This window comes from Eptatretus burgeri, chromosome 5, assembly GCF_056783735.1.
Source record: "Eptatretus burgeri isolate ZD-2024b chromosome 5, Ebu_testis_v1, whole genome shotgun sequence".
NCBI lineage: Eukaryota > Metazoa > Chordata > Myxini > Myxiniformes > Myxinidae > Eptatretus > Eptatretus burgeri.
The window spans coordinates 69,064,700-69,086,075 of record NC_140965.1 but is presented as its reverse complement, the minus strand read 5'-3'; the positions used below and the strand labels follow the sequence as shown (position 1 = coordinate 69,086,075).

At 43.7% G+C, this 21,376-nt stretch overlaps 1 protein-coding gene across 3 annotated transcripts in view; it reads left to right on the top strand.

The window, feature by feature from the left end:
* Positions 1–21,376, top strand: part of HS2ST1 (heparan sulfate 2-O-sulfotransferase 1) — a 121,695-nt gene that overhangs the window by 2,597 nt on the left and 97,722 nt on the right. Inside the window, exon 1 of one of the 3 annotated variants that reach the window (XM_085882311.1) lies at positions 20,048–20,114. The exons of the other annotated variants lie outside the window; for them this stretch is intronic. Within the exon in view, the coding sequence (XP_085738437.1) occupies positions 20,063–20,114 (52 nt within the window). The 5' untranslated portion in view covers positions 20,048–20,062. Of the gene's footprint in view, positions 1–20,047; positions 20,115–21,376 lie in introns of those variants that run through there. 3 annotated transcript variants of the gene reach the window in all.

Genomic DNA, 21,376 nt, shown 5'->3' with positions numbered 1-21,376 from the left:
GTGATTATGAACTAATTTAAGACCCATCGCTTTCTCAAAAGAAATTGACAAACGTTGTCTTTGTCCATCAAAGATCAGCATCACGAGTCACTGTTTGCTAACCGGTGATGCAGTTTTGATTTTGAACTTCAACCGATGGGATTGTTCTCTAATTGCCAGTGTCGGATTGATTTGAGTTTGTCATTTGAACATGCTCTGGCTCGAGACTTGTGCTCCTACTTATTTATTTATTTATTTATCGATTTATTAATTTGTGTAATTAATGGTATTAACCACACTTGAATGATGAGGTGTGGACGATGGACTTTTGAGCTATTAGCACAAACCTCATGCATTTTAGTTTACTAGAAACACCCACTCCCTTCAGGAGCAGACTGGGTGAGTGGAGGATAGTGGGGGAGGTGTGGCAAATATTTTTATGCCATGGTTAATAATCCCCCCTGTCTGCAGCAGTCGTTAGTAAACCACTTGCACTGTGGCATATGTACAGGTGAAAGTAATAAGCCATACCCCCCCCCCTCGCGAGGGGAGGGAGGGAGACTGGTTTAAAAAAAAATTAAAATATATAATTTTTTTGTGCCAATGACCTGACCCTGTCCAATATGTATTCAAAATCTGGTGGACATCGACCTAGCCCTATTCTTTCTATGACTTTTCAGACGTACACACATAGAGAGAATTACCTTTTTAATATAGTAGAATTGAGCGCAGCTCCATTTGAGGGTGTATGAACCATCAAACCATGTTCTAACAACACGTTTTGTCTGCCTCCCCGAGGCCCAACACGCTGCCCACCATAGCCTACAATGAATCGGTGAACTATCGTCAGCCCTTTCACCTGCACATAACCACTTTCGGGAGGTGATTGCTTTGTTCAAATTCTTTACATTAAATTTTTCACATTCTTAAATAACGACAAGTGTGATTGGTATTGATCTTATTTTGTGTTATTTTGATTTTGTTTTGATAAAAGACCTTATCAGTCAAAATACTCCGCTTAAACACGTGGAGAAAAATCCTGTGATCGACTGTGGGGCAATAAATGCTGCTCTGTGTATCATTACTACGTAGTGGTTCTAAGGAAGCAGAGAATACCATTTCTGAGTGATTGAAGAAGAGGTAGTTCAATATAGTGGGATGTGATATACAGGAATATATAAGAAATGCTTCTAAAACCTTAATCATAGTGGGCATTGATGTAAAAGATTGCTTAATAATCTTGTAGACTGTTAAACAACCATTTTATAACCCACTCTCATGGCTGCTCAGGTCAGGCTGCACTTGTTCCCGGTTCTTTATTAATTCTTGGATGAAAAGCTGTCGTCTTGTCTGGAGGTGGTAAGCTGTGACATTATCATAAATCATCAACAGCATGTTTGACATTTTAGGTACGTTGTGTTATCAACCGTACAACCTGTACCATTTTCATGGCCATAAAAACGGCTGCAAGCCATTCTCTCAAGTACGCACTGGTCAGTCAAATTATAAGCAAAATACAGCAATGGATTTGATTATCATTGCAGACTCGCACAAATCCTCAGTTTGGTTTTGAGCCAGGCCACTCAACACTGGACATGCTGCTTTCTGAGCCAGTAATGGATGGAAGCTCTGAACCTCACCCATCATGCAGGAGGTCAGAGCAGGCTTTCTTGACATACATTGAGCATTCCACTCATTCTGGCATCCTGCTTTGTTTGCTCTCCAGGTTTTCTGTCTTTAGCATCAGGTGTTACATCCTACCTGGCTACAGGCTTCTCTTGACGCACAAGCAGTACATTGCTTCTAATTTGCTTTCCTATTGGATCTTTTAAAATAATCAACATCTCTGATTTGTTTGAATAATTTAAAAACAACACCTCGCTTGACCGGCTTGCATTGCTAATAACACCGCCGCTGCCCCATAATAATACGATGAAAGCATTTGTATTTTTGATGCATGCTGTCCTTACCAGCTAATGGGAATTTTTTTTTTCTTCTGAAAGATTACCCTGAAGAGATCGATTCCTACCTTCAGATTGTTCCTAGTGCGACCTGGGCTGGAGAAACTTTTTTCATTAACACCCAGTGATTGAACATGCAGATATACAGCAGTACTGAAAAGACAACCTTGTTATAAGCAGGCACTCATTAAGTAATTATTATTATTATTATTATTATGATGAGTAATAGGCGTCCACAACCATCCTTGACCATGTTGTGGAACGTCAGCCGAGGCCCTTATACAAATGAGATGAAAAAGGACTCCACTGAGAGTTCCAGTCAACACAAAGTTCAGGATAATATTTTAGTGCTCATTATCTTCTATGTTGTCTAGTGTGCCACACCAGCAAGTAATTATGCCACACCCCTGACACCACGTATGATAGAGATTAGAGGTGGTGCAAGCATAATTTTCTCGAGCTCGAGTTGAGAAAAGATTTCAAATAAATAGAGCCCAAGCTCGTGTTTCTTCCCAGTAAATTGTTTCCTGGGAATTCCTGGAAAATAGTTTGAAATTGATTCGGGATGCCTGCCTTTTCCCATTTTTTTCTTTTTTTTTGGTTTGGTCTTGAATCATCTCTAGTGGCAAGTGCTTGTGCGGTGTGCTCATTGTACCTCCTTTCCCAACACTAAGGAAAGACTCTTCAACTTGTATTTTTTTGGCCTTCAAAGCCATCCTACAACCAAGTTGACTAAATTAGAAACGTGTGCAATTTACACGATGATTGGATTGAAAATGCGGCCAGTGTTCCAAAAAAAGAATAATCCATTTTCTGTATGCATGGGTTGTAGGTTGTTTCACGTAGTAAGAATAAATGATGCGACAACTACAACTACAACTCACCGTGCTACAACTCAAATCGCCTGTGCACATGTGCGAGTAGCTGGCAGAGATTGTGCAACAGTTAAAGCGATGGTTGTTTCTTCCGCTTAACCATGGCGGACCTGGCGTGGCACGGACACGGCACAACAGCACGGACACGGCACGTCATCTTCTCTCGATTGTGGCGGATGACCTTGCTCTACCACACAACCGCCAAGGATGGATCAACTCTTGGCACATTTGTGGAAAATCAAGAAATATTCATCCGTTGAGTTACATCGTACCGCGATGTAACCCATAATTATAATACAAATATGGCGGTCGACTGCCGAGTGTGGTGTCACGGTAAAGTGTGAAGAAGAAGAAGAAGAAGAAGATTTCGAATCGCAAAATTACCGACTTTATAAATGGGAAAAAGACACAAGGGATAGATTAGCGTCAAGGTGGTCTGAGCTTTGGTTTCCCCTTTAAACTATGTCAGAGGATGTGAAAAATGAATCAAATGTCCAGTCACAGTCAATAATGAATCTTTGTGTAAAAACTGTTGGACGGATGGAAGCCGTGAGGGAGGCAGAAAGTGCGAGCATTGCAAAGTTCCATTTCTAAAAACAAATTGATCCTTTACAGAGTTGTACAACGTTATTTTTAAACCACTAGTGGGCCCGTTGGTCTGATGGACCAAATTTCATTGGTCTTCACAGCCTTGTTGCATACCCACCTTCTGTACTGCTTGAGCATTAGCTTGCCTTTCACCAAGCCTAGATGTGCTTGGGGCCAGCACTGGGATTGTATGTTCGTTATTATTATTGCTATGTGATACTACTATTCTTATTATTATTGTAAATATTATTACTGTTAATTAATATGTGCTATGATGCAATGTTATCATTGTTTTTGTTATATATTTTGTAATTTGAATGCCATGCCGTGGTGGAAGGATGTATTAAGCTGCTTTATATACCTTAACGTGGTGTGTGTTTAAAACATGGGAATTTTAACAGATTTTTTTTTTATTATAGTTGAGTCTTAAAGGATCTAGAGGGTCTTTTGGGTCCTTGAACCTTTTGGGCCTTTGGGAACTTTTAAGGACTTTTGGGTCCTTGGGGACTTTTGTGACTTTTGGGTTCTCAGGGACTTCTTGGGACTTTGGGAACTTTTGGGTCCTCAGGAACTTCTTGGGTTCTCGGGGTCTTCAAGGTCTTGGGGAGGGGGATGGTCTCAAAGGGTCTTCAAAGTTCAAAGGGGTCTCAGCAGTCTAAAGGATCAAAAGGTAAATTCCAATAGTATGTTGTTGATGAATAGACATAGGTAATTATAGACAAAAATTATCTCTCTCAAACACACACACTGACACACTGACACACACACACTGACACACACACACTGACACACACACACTGACACACACACACTGACACACACACACTGACACACACACACTGACACACACACACTGACACACACACACTGACACACACACTGACACACACACACTGACACACACACTGACACACACACTGACACACACACTGACACACACACTGACACACACACTGACACACACACTGACACACACACTGACACACACACACACACACACACACACACACACACACACACCTCATCCATTTATAGTAGATACATCTTCAAGGGACATGATTGCGAATAGGAATGTACTGTATACTGTACACCACTTACCATAGCAGATAGCTTTGGTTTACCGCAGCACGAAAACGGTGAACGTATTATTGCCTCCGCCATCCAAGGTGAAGGAGTTTATGTTTTCACCCCTTTCTGTCTGTTTGTTTGTGCACAGGATATCTCAAAAAGCTGTGGACGGATCCAGATGAAATTTTGTGGACATGTTCGGTGTGTGATGAACTGATTTGATTTTGGTGAAGATCCGGATCCGGATCCGACTACTCGAATTTTTTTAAGTGATTCTTTACCATTGAGAGATAGGGTTAAACCGATATATAGCACGATATCTCAAAAAGTTTTGGACGGATTCGGATGAAACTTGCTGGACAGGTTGGGTGTGTCGCATGGATGAATTGATTCAATTTTGGTGAAGATCTAGATACGAGAATGATTTAATTGATAAAGTGAAAAATTCAACCTTGAGAGATAGTGCCAAAAAGGATATAGTACTGTATAGCATGATATTTACCTTTGCATTCTGCGAAAGGTTATGTTTTGGTCGGCGTGTATTTATTTATTTATTTATTTATTTATTTATTTATTTGTAATCTTGTGATTCGTATAACTCAAAAAGTATTAAACCGAATGGCATGAAATTTGGTGGGATGATTGGTTATTAGCCAGGAAGCATTCGATTAGATTTTGGGATCGTTCAGGTCAAGGTCACGAAAAGGTCAAAATCGTCTTTTTACGATAACACGGTCAATTTTTATTCAATTTGCATGCAACTAACGCCAAAATGTTCAGAATTCAACGCCTCATCTTGTGATATGCAATATGACACAATGACGCCCATACTCTTGTTACCGGTTAGGGGTCAAAGGTCAGGGGGGTCACGACCTTGAGAAATATGCAGTTTTTGTCATAACGCGGTCAATTCTTGTCCGCTTTACATGAACCCAGCACCAAAATGTTCAGAATTTAATGCCAAATCTTGTGACACAATGACGTCATAACACATGTCACCGGTTGGGGTAAAATGTCGGGGGGGGGGGTCACGCCCTTGAAAAATATGCAGTTTTCGGCATAACTCAGTCAATTATTATTCGATTTGCGTGAAACCAGCATCAAACGAGATTACCTTCTCTTGTTGAAACGTTGTATTCACCGAGCTTGCGAGTGAAGACTCGCCAAAACGATGTGAGTTGATTGTTGTTTAGTCCGTAGCTCCTGAAAGTCGGGGGGGGGGGGGGGTCATGACATTATAGATATGTGGTTTGTGTCATAAGACCATTCATATGAAACCAGTTCCCCACACTCATACCAAGAACAAAAATGTAGTGGCGGCGAAGGTATGCGCTCTATGAGTGCCCGTTCTAGTTCAAAAATGTGTTAGGCCTGATATATTCTCGTGGATCAGGCATTATGTGGTGGAGGTATGCACTCTACCGAGTGCCCTTCTAATTGATAATTATGATGGTTTAGTTTATGCCAATACATGACTTTCAAAATTATGTATGAATGCTAAACGAGGCCTTTTGCACAAGTGCTGTGTGTGTGTTTACAGTGACTTGGTTCGGCTCACCTGACACTTTTAACTTGCTGTTGCTTGCATGAAATGTATAATTCAAATTGTCTTTTAAATATAATTTTCAGTATTTAGAAGAATGAGTGGAAATTTCAAAATGCTTAACCACAATTGTTCTCTTCCTGAATGAAAATTGGACTCTTGGAAATATAGGAATACGACAAATATCCCTGGATGAGACTGAGGGGTGTTTATTTCCTATCATCTCCTGTTAATACAATTAGTGGCTGCAGTGATTTATATAAAGAAAGCACACACACACACACACACACACACACACACACACACACACACACACACACACACACACACACACACACACACACACACACACACACACACACACACACACGGAAGGATGCTTCTCCTTTTAGCAATAGATGCAAGATCTCGCATAATTTCTCTTGTGGCCCTGTAGCCAAATAAACAATGTATTTATCACAGCCTTCACCACTCCTGTAGCTCCCACACCCCTCCCTACATGATTAATAGCAAATCTCTATTATAATACCAAGCTTGCACAGGAAAAACTCGGCTCACCGTCACACGATCCCTATGAAATTGCTGTGGCACTTAGCAGACATGCCGACAATGTTTGGGAAGTCTTGGCGTTCCATAGTACCACTTGCATTTTGCACAATGCGTATTTTTGTCATTCCCCGTGTACGGTCTGTCGTCTGCTACCAGCTATGTTGTACTGCAATGCTATCCCGTGCATGTGCACGGTTATCGCTAGTATAATTTAAAACTTACCATGCACACTCACAAGCTCCAGATATGTCCTTCCAATTGTTGTTAAAGGGGAACCCAAACGCTCATACCACCTCTGCTAATCTATCCCTTGATACCCTACAAAATAGATATGTGTCTTTTTCCAATTTCTGAATCTATCTATAATCCAGCAATCTGTGTGTGTGTGTGTGTGTGTGTGTGTGTGTGTGTGTGTGTGTGTGTGTGTGTGTGTGTGTGTGTGTGTGTGTGTGTGTGTGTGTGTGTGTGTGTGTGTGTGTGTGTGTGTGTGTGTGTGAGACCGCTGTTTCTCGACAACCTCTGCTCCGATCTAATTGAAACTTGCCAGGTATATTGCTGGGGATCTGAGGATGTGCCTTTTCAAGGTTTGATATTAATCGGACAAGTGCTTCCCAAGTTATGGCCATTTATTTACCAACCAATGGCAAGACACGTTGTTGCGTGGGCGTGGCCGATGGGGAAGGGAAGCAAAGCCACGTTCCCCATTACGGGTTACAACGTACGGGCTTCCGGTAGAGTGATGACTTCGTGTATTCTAATAATTTCTCGATTTCTTATGCGCATTTATAGATAAACACAATGGCCCAAGTTATGATCGTTTTCATATTAGACGGTGTATAAATTTCGGGAACATCAGAGTGCTGGTATTCTCCGAACCAGGAAGTAAATTTTTTCTCTCTCTTCTCTTCTCTTTTTGTTTTTCCTTGCCACGACATTGCGAAAAGGTAAAATACGTTGGCGCTAATTGAATAATTGGGTATTAAAAATAAATTGCGAATAATCGTAATTGCGAATAATATCGAACTTCCGGGTCACGCACGTACGGGCACGTGAGAGCGAAGAAACGGCCTGTGTGGTTTATTTATTTATTTATTATTATTATTATTATTTTTTTTTACGGGCACTTACTAGCTATTATAAAGTGGGTAAATTTGTGATTATTGTCAGTGTTCTTCCTTCTTCCTTTTTGTTCTTCTTTGTTTTTGTTCTTCTTTCTTTTTTTTCTTCTACCTCCTTTTTCTTCTTCCTTTTTAGGTCATCTCGGTAGAGATGACCTAATAAAGCCGGACCAAATGTCCGTACGTCCGTCAACAATTTTTCTTTCCGATCTTGATGAAACTTAGTATGTGGGTAGAGGTCGATGAGTGTTGCACAACGATATAACTTTTGTCCGGGTTCAAGGTCAGGGTCAAGGTCACGAGGTCACTTGAGTTATAAAAATCGCCATTTTCAAAACCTATCTCGTCTGCCATTTTACAAGATATTCAGCAACTGTTTATTGATTATGATAGTAAAAAATATTATCTTGTATCTAACCTAACAGATTTTTTAATTTCCTTCCCGTTTGATCATCACGTGATCTGGAAGATGGCCAAAAACGCCGATGCGATTCGCAAAGAAGGAAGGAAGGAAGGAAGGAAGGAAGGAGAAATGAAATATAAATATAAAACACATTTTTAGCCTTTTATATTTATACATTTTCCGCCGAAGGTGCAAACATTTCAAAACCCGAAATGTAAACGTCGGCATTTATTTTCAAAATATAATTTTGTGCGCGCACGCCAAAATGCCGAGTCATCTTTAACCAAACTGCGCAGTAGTCTTTGGTCACAACTGAACATTGAGAACTTGTGGTATTATAGAGATGACCGTCACCCCCACACGGGGGTATTTTTTTTATTCTTCTTCCTTTTTCTTCTTCTCCTACCCAGAAGTAGACCACCAGATCCGTACTGTGTGCAGGATACATCGCGGTATGATTTAATTCAAACGGTGAATCATTTTCGATTTTACACAAATATGCCAAGTCAATGTGTCCTTCCTTGGTGCTTGTAGTAATACAAACTGAGATGGTTTCATGCTACACTAATGGCAGAAAGACCCTAAGTTTTTCAGATATTGGACGAGATTTGTGCAAAATACCCGAGTATGGCCGACAAAATGTTTGCTTTTGTGCTTGGAACATTATTCATCGTACTGTTATGAAACGACAGAGATAGCTAGATCTTGTGGTTACCTGCCATGATTGAGAGAAGATGTCTGTCATCTCCATGATTAAGTGGAAGAAGCAGCCGTCGCTTGAAACTGTAACACCATCTCGACTAAGCTACTGGCACATGTACACGGACGATTTGAGCGGTGAATCAAACACCTGTTGCCATTGCCTGGCAATTACCACAAGAGCACCTGAAACTAATTATCTATTAGGATCACAAATTTCTGCAAGTCAAATGAACCACCGTCCATTTATAATTGAGAGAAAGTATGTACAATATGTATCATCTACTCCTCCAAGAGGATTTCACCTCGGATGCCAAAACTTTGTGTACCCCTCCCTCCACAACCCACCATCAATCACCCCCACAATACCCAACACCATCCCACACCTTCATCACCCCCACAATACCCACCACCATCCCTCCACCTTCCTCCCCCATCCACTAAGGAGAGACATCGACACTTCATGGACATGACTGTGGGACATGGCACAGACACAAATGGCGTCTGGGAAAACTACGAAACAGTAACATACAAGACACCTTGTCAGAATGTGACTTTGGGACAAAGCATTTGTCGCCTATTTGTCCACGGTGCCCATGCTGTCGGGTGATGATGGGTATATCTGCTCGAGTAATATATTGTGGGCTCAGGTTCACAGGGTTACGATGATGGGGGTATCCCCGGTTCTCCACGGACTCACCGGGAATGGAGGCTGTCGCACACAAATAAGTCTGTGTCGCGGAAGGTCGCTAATCGACTGCGAACACCAACAATTTAACCACATGACCCAGTGTCCTCCGTCTGACTTGGTTGTGCTGCTCTTATCTTTTTATTGAATATTGATTAAGGCAGCCAAGCTTACCCGAGCACAACGCCGGACTGATGTGAGAGCCAATTAGTTGGGTAATTACATTCTCCCGGCTAATCTATATATGGACATTGCTGGACTAATAATCAGAAAGGATAGACACAGGCAGATTGAAAGGAACCTGTGAACATGAAATTTATTTACAACAAGCAATTTGGGGTACGGGGAAGGAGGGAAGGGAACTCACTCAAGGGCTTTGATGGAGTCAATGGGAAACTGGGGCAGCAAAAGGGGAAATGCAATAAAAAGCAATCGAAGTGTGTATTTACAAAAAAACAAAGAAAATGTACGTCACAGACTTGACTTAACCTATTCCTTACCTACCGGATAACATGGCAAGGGTACCTATCAGACACTCACATGGGGAGACAAATTGGGAGGGCCAGGATGGCCTCAGCTTACCGTACATGGAACCATCGCTCTTCCCATCCTGATACCACTCTCTCTGCTGCTCTCGGGAATGGCCCGGACACTGCACTTCACAACCGAGAGTCCACGAGCTCCCTCGGAACCGTGAACCAAAGCTTCCGGGACCAGGGCAGAGATTGAGAGTGAGGGCGACGACCAGGGCAGAGATTGAGAGAGTGAGGGCGCCGACCAGGGCAGCGATTGAGAGAGTGAGGGTGACGACCAGGGCAGAGATTGAGAGAGTGAGGGCGACGACCAGGGCAGAGATAGAGAGAGTGAGGGTGACGAGAAGGGCAGAGATTGAGAGAGTGAGGGCGACGACCAGGGCGGAGATTGAGAGAGTGAGGGCGACGACCAGGGCGGAGATTGAGAGAGTGAGGTCGACGACCAGGGCGGAGATTGAGAGAGTGAGGGCGACGACCAGGGCAGAGAGTGAGGGTGACGACCAGGGGAGACAGAGAGAGAGAGACGAGACGAGACGAGACGAGACGAGACGAGACGAGACGAGACGAGACGAGACGAGACGAGACGAGACGAGACGAGACAGTGAAGGCGTACGAGAACCTCGGGCACACTTTTATAGCCCCGATGGCAGGTGGAGCCAAAGAGCCACACGCCAGATCTTCCGAGGTGGCCTGGGACCAGCTATTGGGCCATGTCAGATCTTACTAGCTGGCCCCATGCCAGCCATTGGAGGATTCCCCTGAAGCCTTGCCCATTCTGCTGCTCACCCGGATATGCACTCAGTTGGTCCTTCCCAGCTGTCACTTGGAGCGTAGCTCTGCATTTAACATGGGTAAATCACTTTTATCCCCATGCACCCAGGACGGAACCCCACATGTCCAAAAATGTTAATGGGGCAATTATTGCAGTGGGGGCTGTGTCGTGTCCTGGTCCATTTACCGGTCGTGTTCAGGTGGAGGGAAATGAACAGGGATAAAGGAAACGAAATACATTACAGGGGCAGATGGAAATGAATTGCAGTAAGCCTGGTGTTGGCGCAGTGGTTAGGGCAGCGGCTTGGGATCCTAGGATCCTGAGTTCAAGCCCCGTTGGGCCACTGAAAGATTAATACACCAGGGGGTTGACTCAGCCTGTCATCCTTCCGAGGTCGGCCAAATGAGTACCAGTGTACTGGGCCGGTGTATACCCTGGTTAAAATAGGTGTACCATATCCCTGTGTCGTAAGAGGCGACCAGGGTTGCGTCAGGAAGGGCATCCGGCGTAAAACATGTGCCAAATCACTATGCGGATCATATGGATGATCCGCTGTGGCGACCCCTCACGGGAGCAGCCGAAAGAAGAAGAAGAAGAAGAAGATGGAAATGAATTGCAGTACAGGGTAGATGTCCACACAACCGAACAGACAAACAAGGACTTGCTGGGGCTTTAAACAATAAATAGGAAATTGGTGTGCAATTCTCAAGCCATGGCCTCGGCGAAGGCTCCAGAACGCCGGCGAAGGCGCCGTTTCTCAATGTAAGCTGCCTTTGAAGTGAATATGGATTCCAGATGTGACGTCACTGGCGAAATCGAAAATCGACACTTGGGCTTTTTTCAACACTGTGATTGGCAAAAAAGTTTCAATTTTTTTTTATCCCTTCAAATTAGGCTGTGATTAATGATTCTCAATGGTTTTCAGGAATGTTTTTTTTTTGCGTTTGGGTTCGCCTTTAAGAAGCAACTAATCCAGATAAACAGTCCATTTACTGGTTGTGATCTTTCAGGGGTTTGTGTGGCACACGCTCGTCCACTCGGGCCTTGTACCGGCCCACATGGCCTGGAGTTTGTACTACGAGCAGTTTCCCATCCAGCAAGCTGAGAAAGTTCTCCAAGTGTTTTGTTCAGTCACAGCCCTTTTTCTCAGGTGCTTTTCCAACTATTTTCACCTTATTTCAGGAGCTTGGTCAGCCATTGTCATTCATGATTATCTATATCTACCACAGACGATATACTTTACGATGTCATGAACACTTGCATTTGTTGGGGTTTCTGCATCTTATCGTTTCACATTCTGGGGCAGAATACATCATTTTGAAAGTCGCATATTACAATGTTACCTACACAATCAAAACACGAAATTCCCAGGCAAAATATTATTATTGTGTACCCCTGCTTCTGAGAAACAGCATGTGGCTCATCCATCAGGTAACATGCAAGTTTTTGACGATAATCGTTGAGATTCTCTCTCTGAGCTCTCTCAGTATATAAGGGCACCACCCAAATCGAATATGTTTTCCCTGTTGTCTGCTGTTTTCTGCTATTCAAGATGACAGCTCAGTTTGTTGTGAGGGTCATTGATGACGTATGGATGAATGGTGGAAAGCAATGGGAAGCTGAGATTAATCTCCTCCTTCTCCTTCTTCTCCTTCTCTCAATTTTCAGTCCAATCCTAGCGCGCTCACAAGTCTGCGCTCCGTGTGTGGTTGTCCAGATCTGAGAGCTCAAATTTCCTTTGTTCCTTTAATGGCACTTGTTTTGTGTCTGGTCAAAATGTCTGTCTTCATTTGACAGAATTGGGCTCCACAAGAGAAATCCAGTGTGTAGAGAATGCCAGCAATGGTCAGATTTACTGTAAAGGCTATATGCTTTTGTTTTGGATACATAGATTCAATGCCCTTTGCACATCCTTGTTCACAATGTTAGACAACCCCTGTAGAAATGTGTTACTTGTCCATTAAATCATTTGGACAGTTTGCTACTCTTGTGTGGCCTATTGAAAACAGTATGTTGGGAGAATTAAACTTTGGGTGTTCAGAGATGTAAGTGTGGTTGTAGGGGGTTGGGGGGGGGGCAGATTTGTCATTCGAATCTTTCATCCTTTTGCATTCTTTATGGCGGGAATGGTGGAGTTCCATTTTCTTCCAACCACACCCTAAGAATTGGGTCACGCTGGTGGGATAAACAGTTGAATGAAAGGGTCATGCATGTGTGACTTGTGTAACAGGGCATGATTTTCTGACTGAGCACACACTGAAGCATCAGACCCTCATCAAGAACACCCGAGTAAAAATGGAATAATGTCGGTCTTCCTCTGGTGCATGAAAAATTGATTTGATGTAGAGTAAAGCACATTAATAAACACAGCCGTTGCTCTTGGTATCGTTTGCCTCTCCATTTCCCTTTTGCAGCCACAGTTTCTAAGTCATAACCAGCACTTGCTGCCTTGAGGAATATTATTTGTGACAGTTTGTGTGTTTTATACCATTTCCCGTTGAACTAGTGAGATAAATGTTGATTGCGATTCAGCTCCAAAATTCACTGAATAGCTGCATTAGGTGCATTTCCCTCGGCATGAGGCTCCAATCATTCCACACGTCTTAAAAGTCCTCCATTTTGCTACATTTCAAATGCTGTGATACCTGCTAAGTTGGCACCATACTCCCCTTTTGAAAGGCATTTTAAAAATAATATTCCACCAAGTATTGAACTTTGGTCTTGCTTTGATTGATTATGTGAAACTCGTGTTTTGGAGACCGTATCATTGCCGCTTCGAACAAGTCGTGCTATTGTTGAGTAGGTCATTGTATGCTAGTGCCATTTTTATTGTACACAGAGACTGCAGAGGTCGGGCAGTTTTGTTATTCGTCACGTGCTGCCTTGAGCATTTATTAATGTCCTTGCTTCAAATGTGAGTTTATTAGCGAAGGGTGTCCGTTAGCCATCTCCGAATTCTTCTTTCGGGAATCGTGTCTGGTGCACACAATAGTCGTCGTTATCCATCATTAGGCATAACAGTAGAACTGTTGATGCGTTTAAAGGAATAGAAGCATGTTTTTGTGTGCTTGTGAAGCACTCGATTTGTTCTTGCTCTGTGGGCAATGTTACGAAGACAATGTAAAGCTGAGCTTGCCTGCACATTGACAAACCACCGTAGTTTACCTGATGGTCTTGCATAGACGGTCCAGGTTTGGTGGCGTGGACGCACTTGCACCGCTTATCCAAGCGTTTCATCTTCCATTCAATTAGATTCGCAGGCACAAATTATTTTTACCTTCGCGTTTTCCCTGGCCAAAGACAGTGTATGGAAATACTTAGTTTGGAGGACTCTTGGTATTCCGAGGGAACATGTCGCGTGAATTACCCTGTGTGTTTTCACCTGTTGTGGGTCTCATTATAGATGCCTTTGCTATGCTCTAATCTCCATCATCTCTTATGTGCTCATACATTGATAATGCCTTTGTTTTTAACCTGCACTTGTTCTTTGATTAATCTTTTTGTCTTGCATCTTTTAATAAGCAGGGCCGATTTCCAATTTGCAAGATTGCTTATATGTGTAGCGATTGCCAGGAGGTGGGTTGGTTTGTGCGGAAGTCATGGTGAGGGAAAAGGTAATGTGGGTGGAAAGTGTACGTGGTAATAAGGAAGGTGAATAAAGTGAATGGGATTGCTTGAGAAGAGGTGAGCACGTGAGCAGCTGCACGTGTAGGATAAGGAGTGAGAAAGGAAATTGTAGTAATGGATCATGGGTGGGTTCGAAGGTGAGCATAGTGTTAGGCTGGGGGGATTGTGCGTAGCCTGAAGGTTTCGAGGGATGTGTTTGTTTGAAGGCAAAAGACAGATGGATATGGGCAGCCCATTTTGGGAGAGATGAGTGCCTTGTGATTTTGCACACCTTTCTCCTGGATGCTTTGAATATGGCTATATGTCTCGCAATGGTGCTTGCCACTGATTGAAAATTTCAGCTTTGTAGTTAATCACGCCCTATCGTACAGCTTTAATCGCTTTTACTTGTCTTCGGAGAATGCAGATTCTTGACAAGCTGACTTATAAACACCGCACATAATCCATCCGCTCGTAATAACAAACTAACGAAGATTTCTTAACCGCCTTGACCTTAAGGCAGCAAGACTTTGCGTCTCGCTTTCGCTGTTCGCGTTGGATTGATGTCTCCACTTTCCTTGCAATGACTTTGCAGAAAGGTTAACATGGAAAGTAAAATGTGTTTGGTTCATTATAAAGTCGCTGATTATTTTCGATCGTCGTTTGCCTTCCATATTGCACTGTTCTGAAGTTATCGGATCATGTTTCTATCGATCCCCATTGGAAGTGTGGAGAGACCGTGCTGTAGGCTCAGAGCCACGATGCCTTCATGTGTGGAAGTCCTGATTCTACCTTGCTTGCCTGATCTTAAGGTGAAGGACGAATCCGTACAAGTGCCTGCACTTTCTCTCACTGCCTTGGGTTCATTTGCTTCATTTATAAATGTGGCACATTTTGCTTTATTTAATTTGGAGTCCATAGCCCAGCTTTGAAATTGTACAAGGTTGCTTGATGGCAAAGTGGGAGACTGGGAGTGTTGTGAATATTAATGGAAAACTAGCAATACCTGTCGGAAATGTAACCCCGATATGTACAGCATGCCATGCCACATCTATAGGGTTCACGTGGTGTTTGTCATATTTTTCAGCGTTTTTGCTCTTTTCTGAAATAACATGGTAAATGAGCGAGAAGAGTCCTGCACTTTGGCGCAGAATGTCAGTTGTCTTTGTTCTTGCTGATGTGCTGATGTCATGTTTCAAGCCAGGTTTCCAAATGTCATGGCAGTGAGACTTGTCATCATTTAAAAGGCTTTGAATACAACCCTTCAGTCAGTCATTTGAAATGGGTGCTGTCTTGCCCTTTTATGATGGATGAACAAGTGACAGGATGGAGCTTTATTTAAAAATGAGGACCTCACGTGGGAAGATGTGACTGCAAAGGTTTCTGATCAGTTAATGGATAATCTTTTGGCAAAGCACTTGCTGTTATTGATTATATCACTAACTTTGCTTTTTTTATTTTCCTGAAACTTCATTTATATCTCTTTGTATAATTATTAGACTAATATTTAATCGCCATGTGGTAAGCAAAACAATTACAAAGCATGGTCTTGGCTTAGTGGTTAAGGTGGCTGGCGTGGGACCTTAAAGTCCCGAGTTTGAGCTTCTGTCGGCCGTTGAAGTAACACCAGGTGGGGTTGACTCAGCCTGTCATCCATCCAAGGTTGGCAAAATGAGTAACAGTGTACTGGGGTAGTAACCATTCGGGGTAACCTCCCAGGCAAAAATAACATTCCTTTCCTGCAGTAATTCTCTGCAGACTACTGTGGTATATGAGAGTACAACTCTCATATATATACTATAGTTCTAACTGTAGCATTTTTGCCTGGGCTGCGTCGGAGTGGCGACCCGTACAGGACTGTACTCATTGCCAATGAAACTGCCTCGGCAGCCCTATGTGCTTTTACGGTGCGAAAGGAATGGTATTATTTTATTATTCAACAAAACAATTATTAGATCAACCAAGCGATGCACCATACAAAATTTCGGTGGAGCAGAGTCTGAAATGCCCACTTATTCTTGAATGAGCGAATCCATTAACGGAGTGGTACACAAACTCACAGAAACTCCTTGATTTTAATCCAGTTTAAGTGGTATTCTGAAAATGGTCTGATACAGCCTCAGCTTTGAGGAGTCGTGAATGCATTTTGCTTTGAACTGTCGAGTCCCAGTTTGATTCCTGACCCAACCAACGATCAATCGACAGACTGGTGTTTAGCAAGCAGGACGTTGCACCACAAAATACACCCTCCCTCAGATGGACGTAAATCCGGTTGTCCTGCCTGCTTGGATTAATTGGTGGACATTAAAGATCCTACTTTGTCTTTCATGTAGAGTAGGTGAATTATTGCCAGTACCATGAACAAGTTACTAATTCATGCCCTAATTACCGCTGGGAAGGCAAAGGCAAATTCAAAATAAAGACCAATTACTGCACCGTAGTCCCAAGAAGGAAGTCAGACATGAGAGCACGTGCGTGCGCGCGCGCGCGCGCGCGCGCGCGCGCGCACACACACACACACACACACACACACACACACACACACACACACACACACACACACACACACACACACACACACACACACACACACACACACACACACACACACACACACACACACACCCCACACACACACACACAATCATGGATATATTATGTCCTGGTAAGTACTTACAAAAGCTATTTTATTTCAAGTGATAACCATAACTTATTAGCAATTGACTGATTTCCCAACTGCCCGGATCATCAGCTGAACACCATTTTTCATCGAGGTTTCACTCCTTTCAGGCCAGAACCTCTCCAAACGGCGGATCCACAACCCCGGTCGCAGGTCCACATCAGTAGATTACTCAACATCAAGATTCAAGTATGCAGAAGTCTAACTTCGTCGGTCAACAATTGGCGCTTTAATCATTATTCTTTGAAGACTAATAACTGTGCAAGTGTTTTGATGCAAGTATGAGTATGAACCACAGCACATTGATTTAATGGAAATGAAGCATGTTACTTCCTAATTGTTCCTTGACAACAGTGACCTCCTTAAAAGGGCACTTTGACCCCGATTAACTGATGCCCTAATCAATAAATTTCTGCTTCGTTTGGAATTTACAGCTCTACCCAGAAAGCCTAGTCCTGTTTCTTCGAGGGCAGTGTCTAATTAGAGTCTGTGGTCACTGCGTGCTTCCCTCGAGGTTGTACATGGAAAGCCGCCAAAAAAATTTGCACTTGTGCCCCTTAATGGACGACGCCGTTTGCAGAACATCTGTCTGTATCTTTAAATGAGGCAAGCTCGACATCTTGGCTGCCTTGTGTTACGGACATTTTGCGCCGATTTTTGACCTTGGTTGATGTGAAATATTCAGCCTCTTTCGAACAACAAAAACTATCTACAGTTCACATGTGTATATGATCGTGAAAGTTAATTCATTGCCATGGAACTTATGATGGGATTCCACTGTTCAGCTGTCCAATATACTCGTGCGTGTAGGTTTATTCAGGTACATTGTGGAATGGTCTGTGAGTAACGGAGTTTTGTAAATCTTGCAAGTTTATCCTGTTAAGCATGGCCTTTTTACAGCTTTGTTATGAAAGTAATTCACTCTGTCAATTGAATCAACTTTGCACCGGAGTAATCTGAACTTAGTTGTGAACAACTGTGGATGAGTGTTTGCGGCACAATAAATTGATTGCAAACTGATCCTTGTGTTAATTTCCCCCACCTTTGTTGAAGGTTTCTCCTTGTATAAGAGTACATGGACAGAAGGAGAACATTTGGCTGACCCTTACCCCAGCATGAAACGTAATGATCAATTTGATCCTTGATGCCCCATTAATGTTTTGTTTTCCTTTTTAATTTTTTTTGTTTATTTATTTATTTTTAACTGCGGTATATCCAAATCTTGCTGTAGCAAGTAAACATCGATGCTTGTGCTCTAACTGCTCGGTATGTTAGCTTGTTTGAAAAATGCCGGTTCGCATCATACATCCATCTTCTCCCTCTAATTTTGTGCACGATTTGATGGTGCTCGTGGTTCGATTTACTAACGACATGATTGAATCGCTGCAGACTTGCTGTTTGTGATGAGGAAATCTCTCTTGCACGCTATTCCGAACCAGTGGTCACCCAGGGAACCAGTTTTTTTTTGTGTGTGCTCGTGTGGAATACATGTGACATCATGTATACTTGATTTGTGTAATATGTATTTTATAAATATAACCACTTAACAGCCCAAATTATTCCCACCTTGTAGGGTTGACCAAGGACATTTGTTTGGCTTAAGTCATTCACAAGCCTGCTGATCAAGCTTTGTCATCAATAGAAGGTGCAGAAGTTTGTAATTTGTTCAGGGTGCCAGTGATGACTCGTCTTCTCTTCGCAAAATATTAAGTTCTGTTTTTAACGACCATTGATAACGATTGCTGCCATTACAGTCCTCTGGCTTAACATCCTTCCGATGGATGGTGGACATATTGATGTATCACCCTGCATACGAAGCACTAGGGTGACCATTTATAGCTGCATCCATATTCAAAAGCAGGCGAGACAGCTCAAAGGCAAGTGCACCTAGCTCAAAGCTACACTACCAGTATATACAGGTATTGGTTGAAAAAGATGGAAACCCCAACAGAATGTCACTTATTAGGGTGTTAGGTCACCACGTGCATCCAGGACGGCATGGATACAATGTGACATGGAGTCCTCAAGTGCCCGAAACTGTTGTGCAGGAATGTGGCTCCATTCTTCCACAAGGAAGTCCTCTAATTCACGTCAGTTTGATGGAGGTGGCAACCACTGTCTTGGCTGCCTCTCCAGACAGTCCCATAAATGCTCTATGGAGTTAAGGTTTGGCGATTGGGAGGGCCATGGAAGATGGGTAACTCTTTCCTTGTGCTCCCCAAACCACCCGATGTCAACACGTGCCCTGTGGACTGTAGTATTGTCTGCCTGAAAGGCACCCCTCCGAGCAGGGAAGAAATGCTGCATAACGGGATGCAGATGCTCACTCAGGACGGTAATGTAGCACGCTTCATCAACCGTGCCTTCTCATGGAATGAGTGGACCCAGGCCATGCCAGGAAAACGTGCTTCCACACCATTATGGAACCACCAGAACCTTTTGCTGTTTGAACCAGCTGCTCAGGGCTGGAGAGCCCCTGGGCTGTCGCCACATGTGCACACGTCCATATGTCAAGAACATGGTGAAGGATGATGACTCCTCAGACCATATCACATTCCTCTACTGCTCAGCAGTCCTTGCAAAACTGGACCCAGTGGGCGTTACCAGGTGTTATGACTGGTTTGTGCATTGGAACCTGGCTATGGTATCACGCTGTGTGAAATTCCCTTCTGATCATTACTGATGATACAGGATGCTCACCACCCACGTTAAACTCCACACACAGTTTGTCCACCATTGCTCTCCTATTTAGTTTTGCACTGTGGACTAGTAATGACTGTGTATCATGCTTGTCGAGTATTTGCTTCCATCCACTGTTGCCTTTTGATGATGATGTCTTTCCTTCTTTTCTCATGGTGTTTTTGATGATTCCTCCTCTTTTTCTTTTTCTTTTTTCCTCCTTTCTTTTCTCCCCCCCTCACAGTTCCTCGTGACACACACACACACACACACACACACACCCCGATGGAGAAGAGTTGATGAGAAGAAAGAGGAGAGGATATGAGGCTAACGGTCTCTCAATACCTTGCACGATTGACCGACCATGCCACCAGTACGTTTTGGGGGGATGCTCCGCTTGTCGATCCCTCCTCGACAGCTTGTGTGTTGTCTCTTGCTTCGTGCAGCCAGGCACCGATCCAGAGAATGGGGCGCGACTGACAGGCGTGAAGGAAGGACTTTGGGTGGAGTCAGAAGCCAGTGGGTGCAGAATGGCGGAGCCAAAAGTGAGTGGGCGTAGAAGGGCAGAGTCGGCAGCGAGTTGGTGAAGAAAGGGTGGAACCAGCAGGCGAATGGGCGGATTGTCAATCCCAAGCCAGACAGAGCAGTACGAACCACGAGCGATGAGCAGGGATGGAAAACCACCAGCAGACGGGGAACGCCGAGCAGGAAAGACTATGACAGATAGCCCCGCGACCCGTCCTTTTATAGACCCTGTGGTGCAGGCGGGGGTGACGACCCGAAGCGATGTGTCATCACCCGAATCGGGTGCTCTGGTTGGGCCCCAGCCAGCACATGGGCCGGTCGCCATGATGGGAAGCAGCCTCACTGTACATCTGGCTAGCCATAGCTGAGCTGCAGAATCGTCTCGCTCTGAACCCCATGATATGAATCGCACTGCACCGAACTCCCAGACCGTTCCCCAGCAAAGACCGATGGGAAGATGCTATGGTAAACCGATGCAAACCCGAACAAGAGGTGGGTTATTCGTGCCCTGCACTGTGTCTGATAATATATTGTCCCGGGACTGCAAGTGGGTCCGCTGCCATTGAGCATGCGGTCATTTATCAAAAGCGGTGGTGTGCACGGTGCCAGCCCTGATCTGTGTCAGAAATTGAGGGAAAAGATTGGATATAATTATTAGATGTTGGTTTGGGTTGAAGAAGAAGATAGATATAATTATGAGACTCCAGAAATGGGTTGAAAAGAGTGCGCCGCATGCTTATTGTAAGTTAGCATTTGGTGTTTTGTTCCTTTTGGTCTTCTGTGAGGACGCATTCTTACGTGAAGGGCGCGGCCACGGTTTTTACAGGTGGGTGTCTGAGTGCAGTGCATGCCGGCCTTCGCGAGGACCCCTTCTCACAGTGAAGGGCGCGGCCGCGGCTTCGATTTACCTCAAGAATAAGAGAAAAGGCAGAGTAGGAATGAAGTCAGAGATTTAATCAGACCTAACTATGAGATTCACACAACGTACTGTCCCATTTGACCCATTAGACAAGAAGGAAGGGACTATCTGTACGTACATTAATGAAATAACTGTCTGGGTACCACTGAATGTTGGATGTCATCGCCTCGGAGGGATGCGGTTCCTAGAAC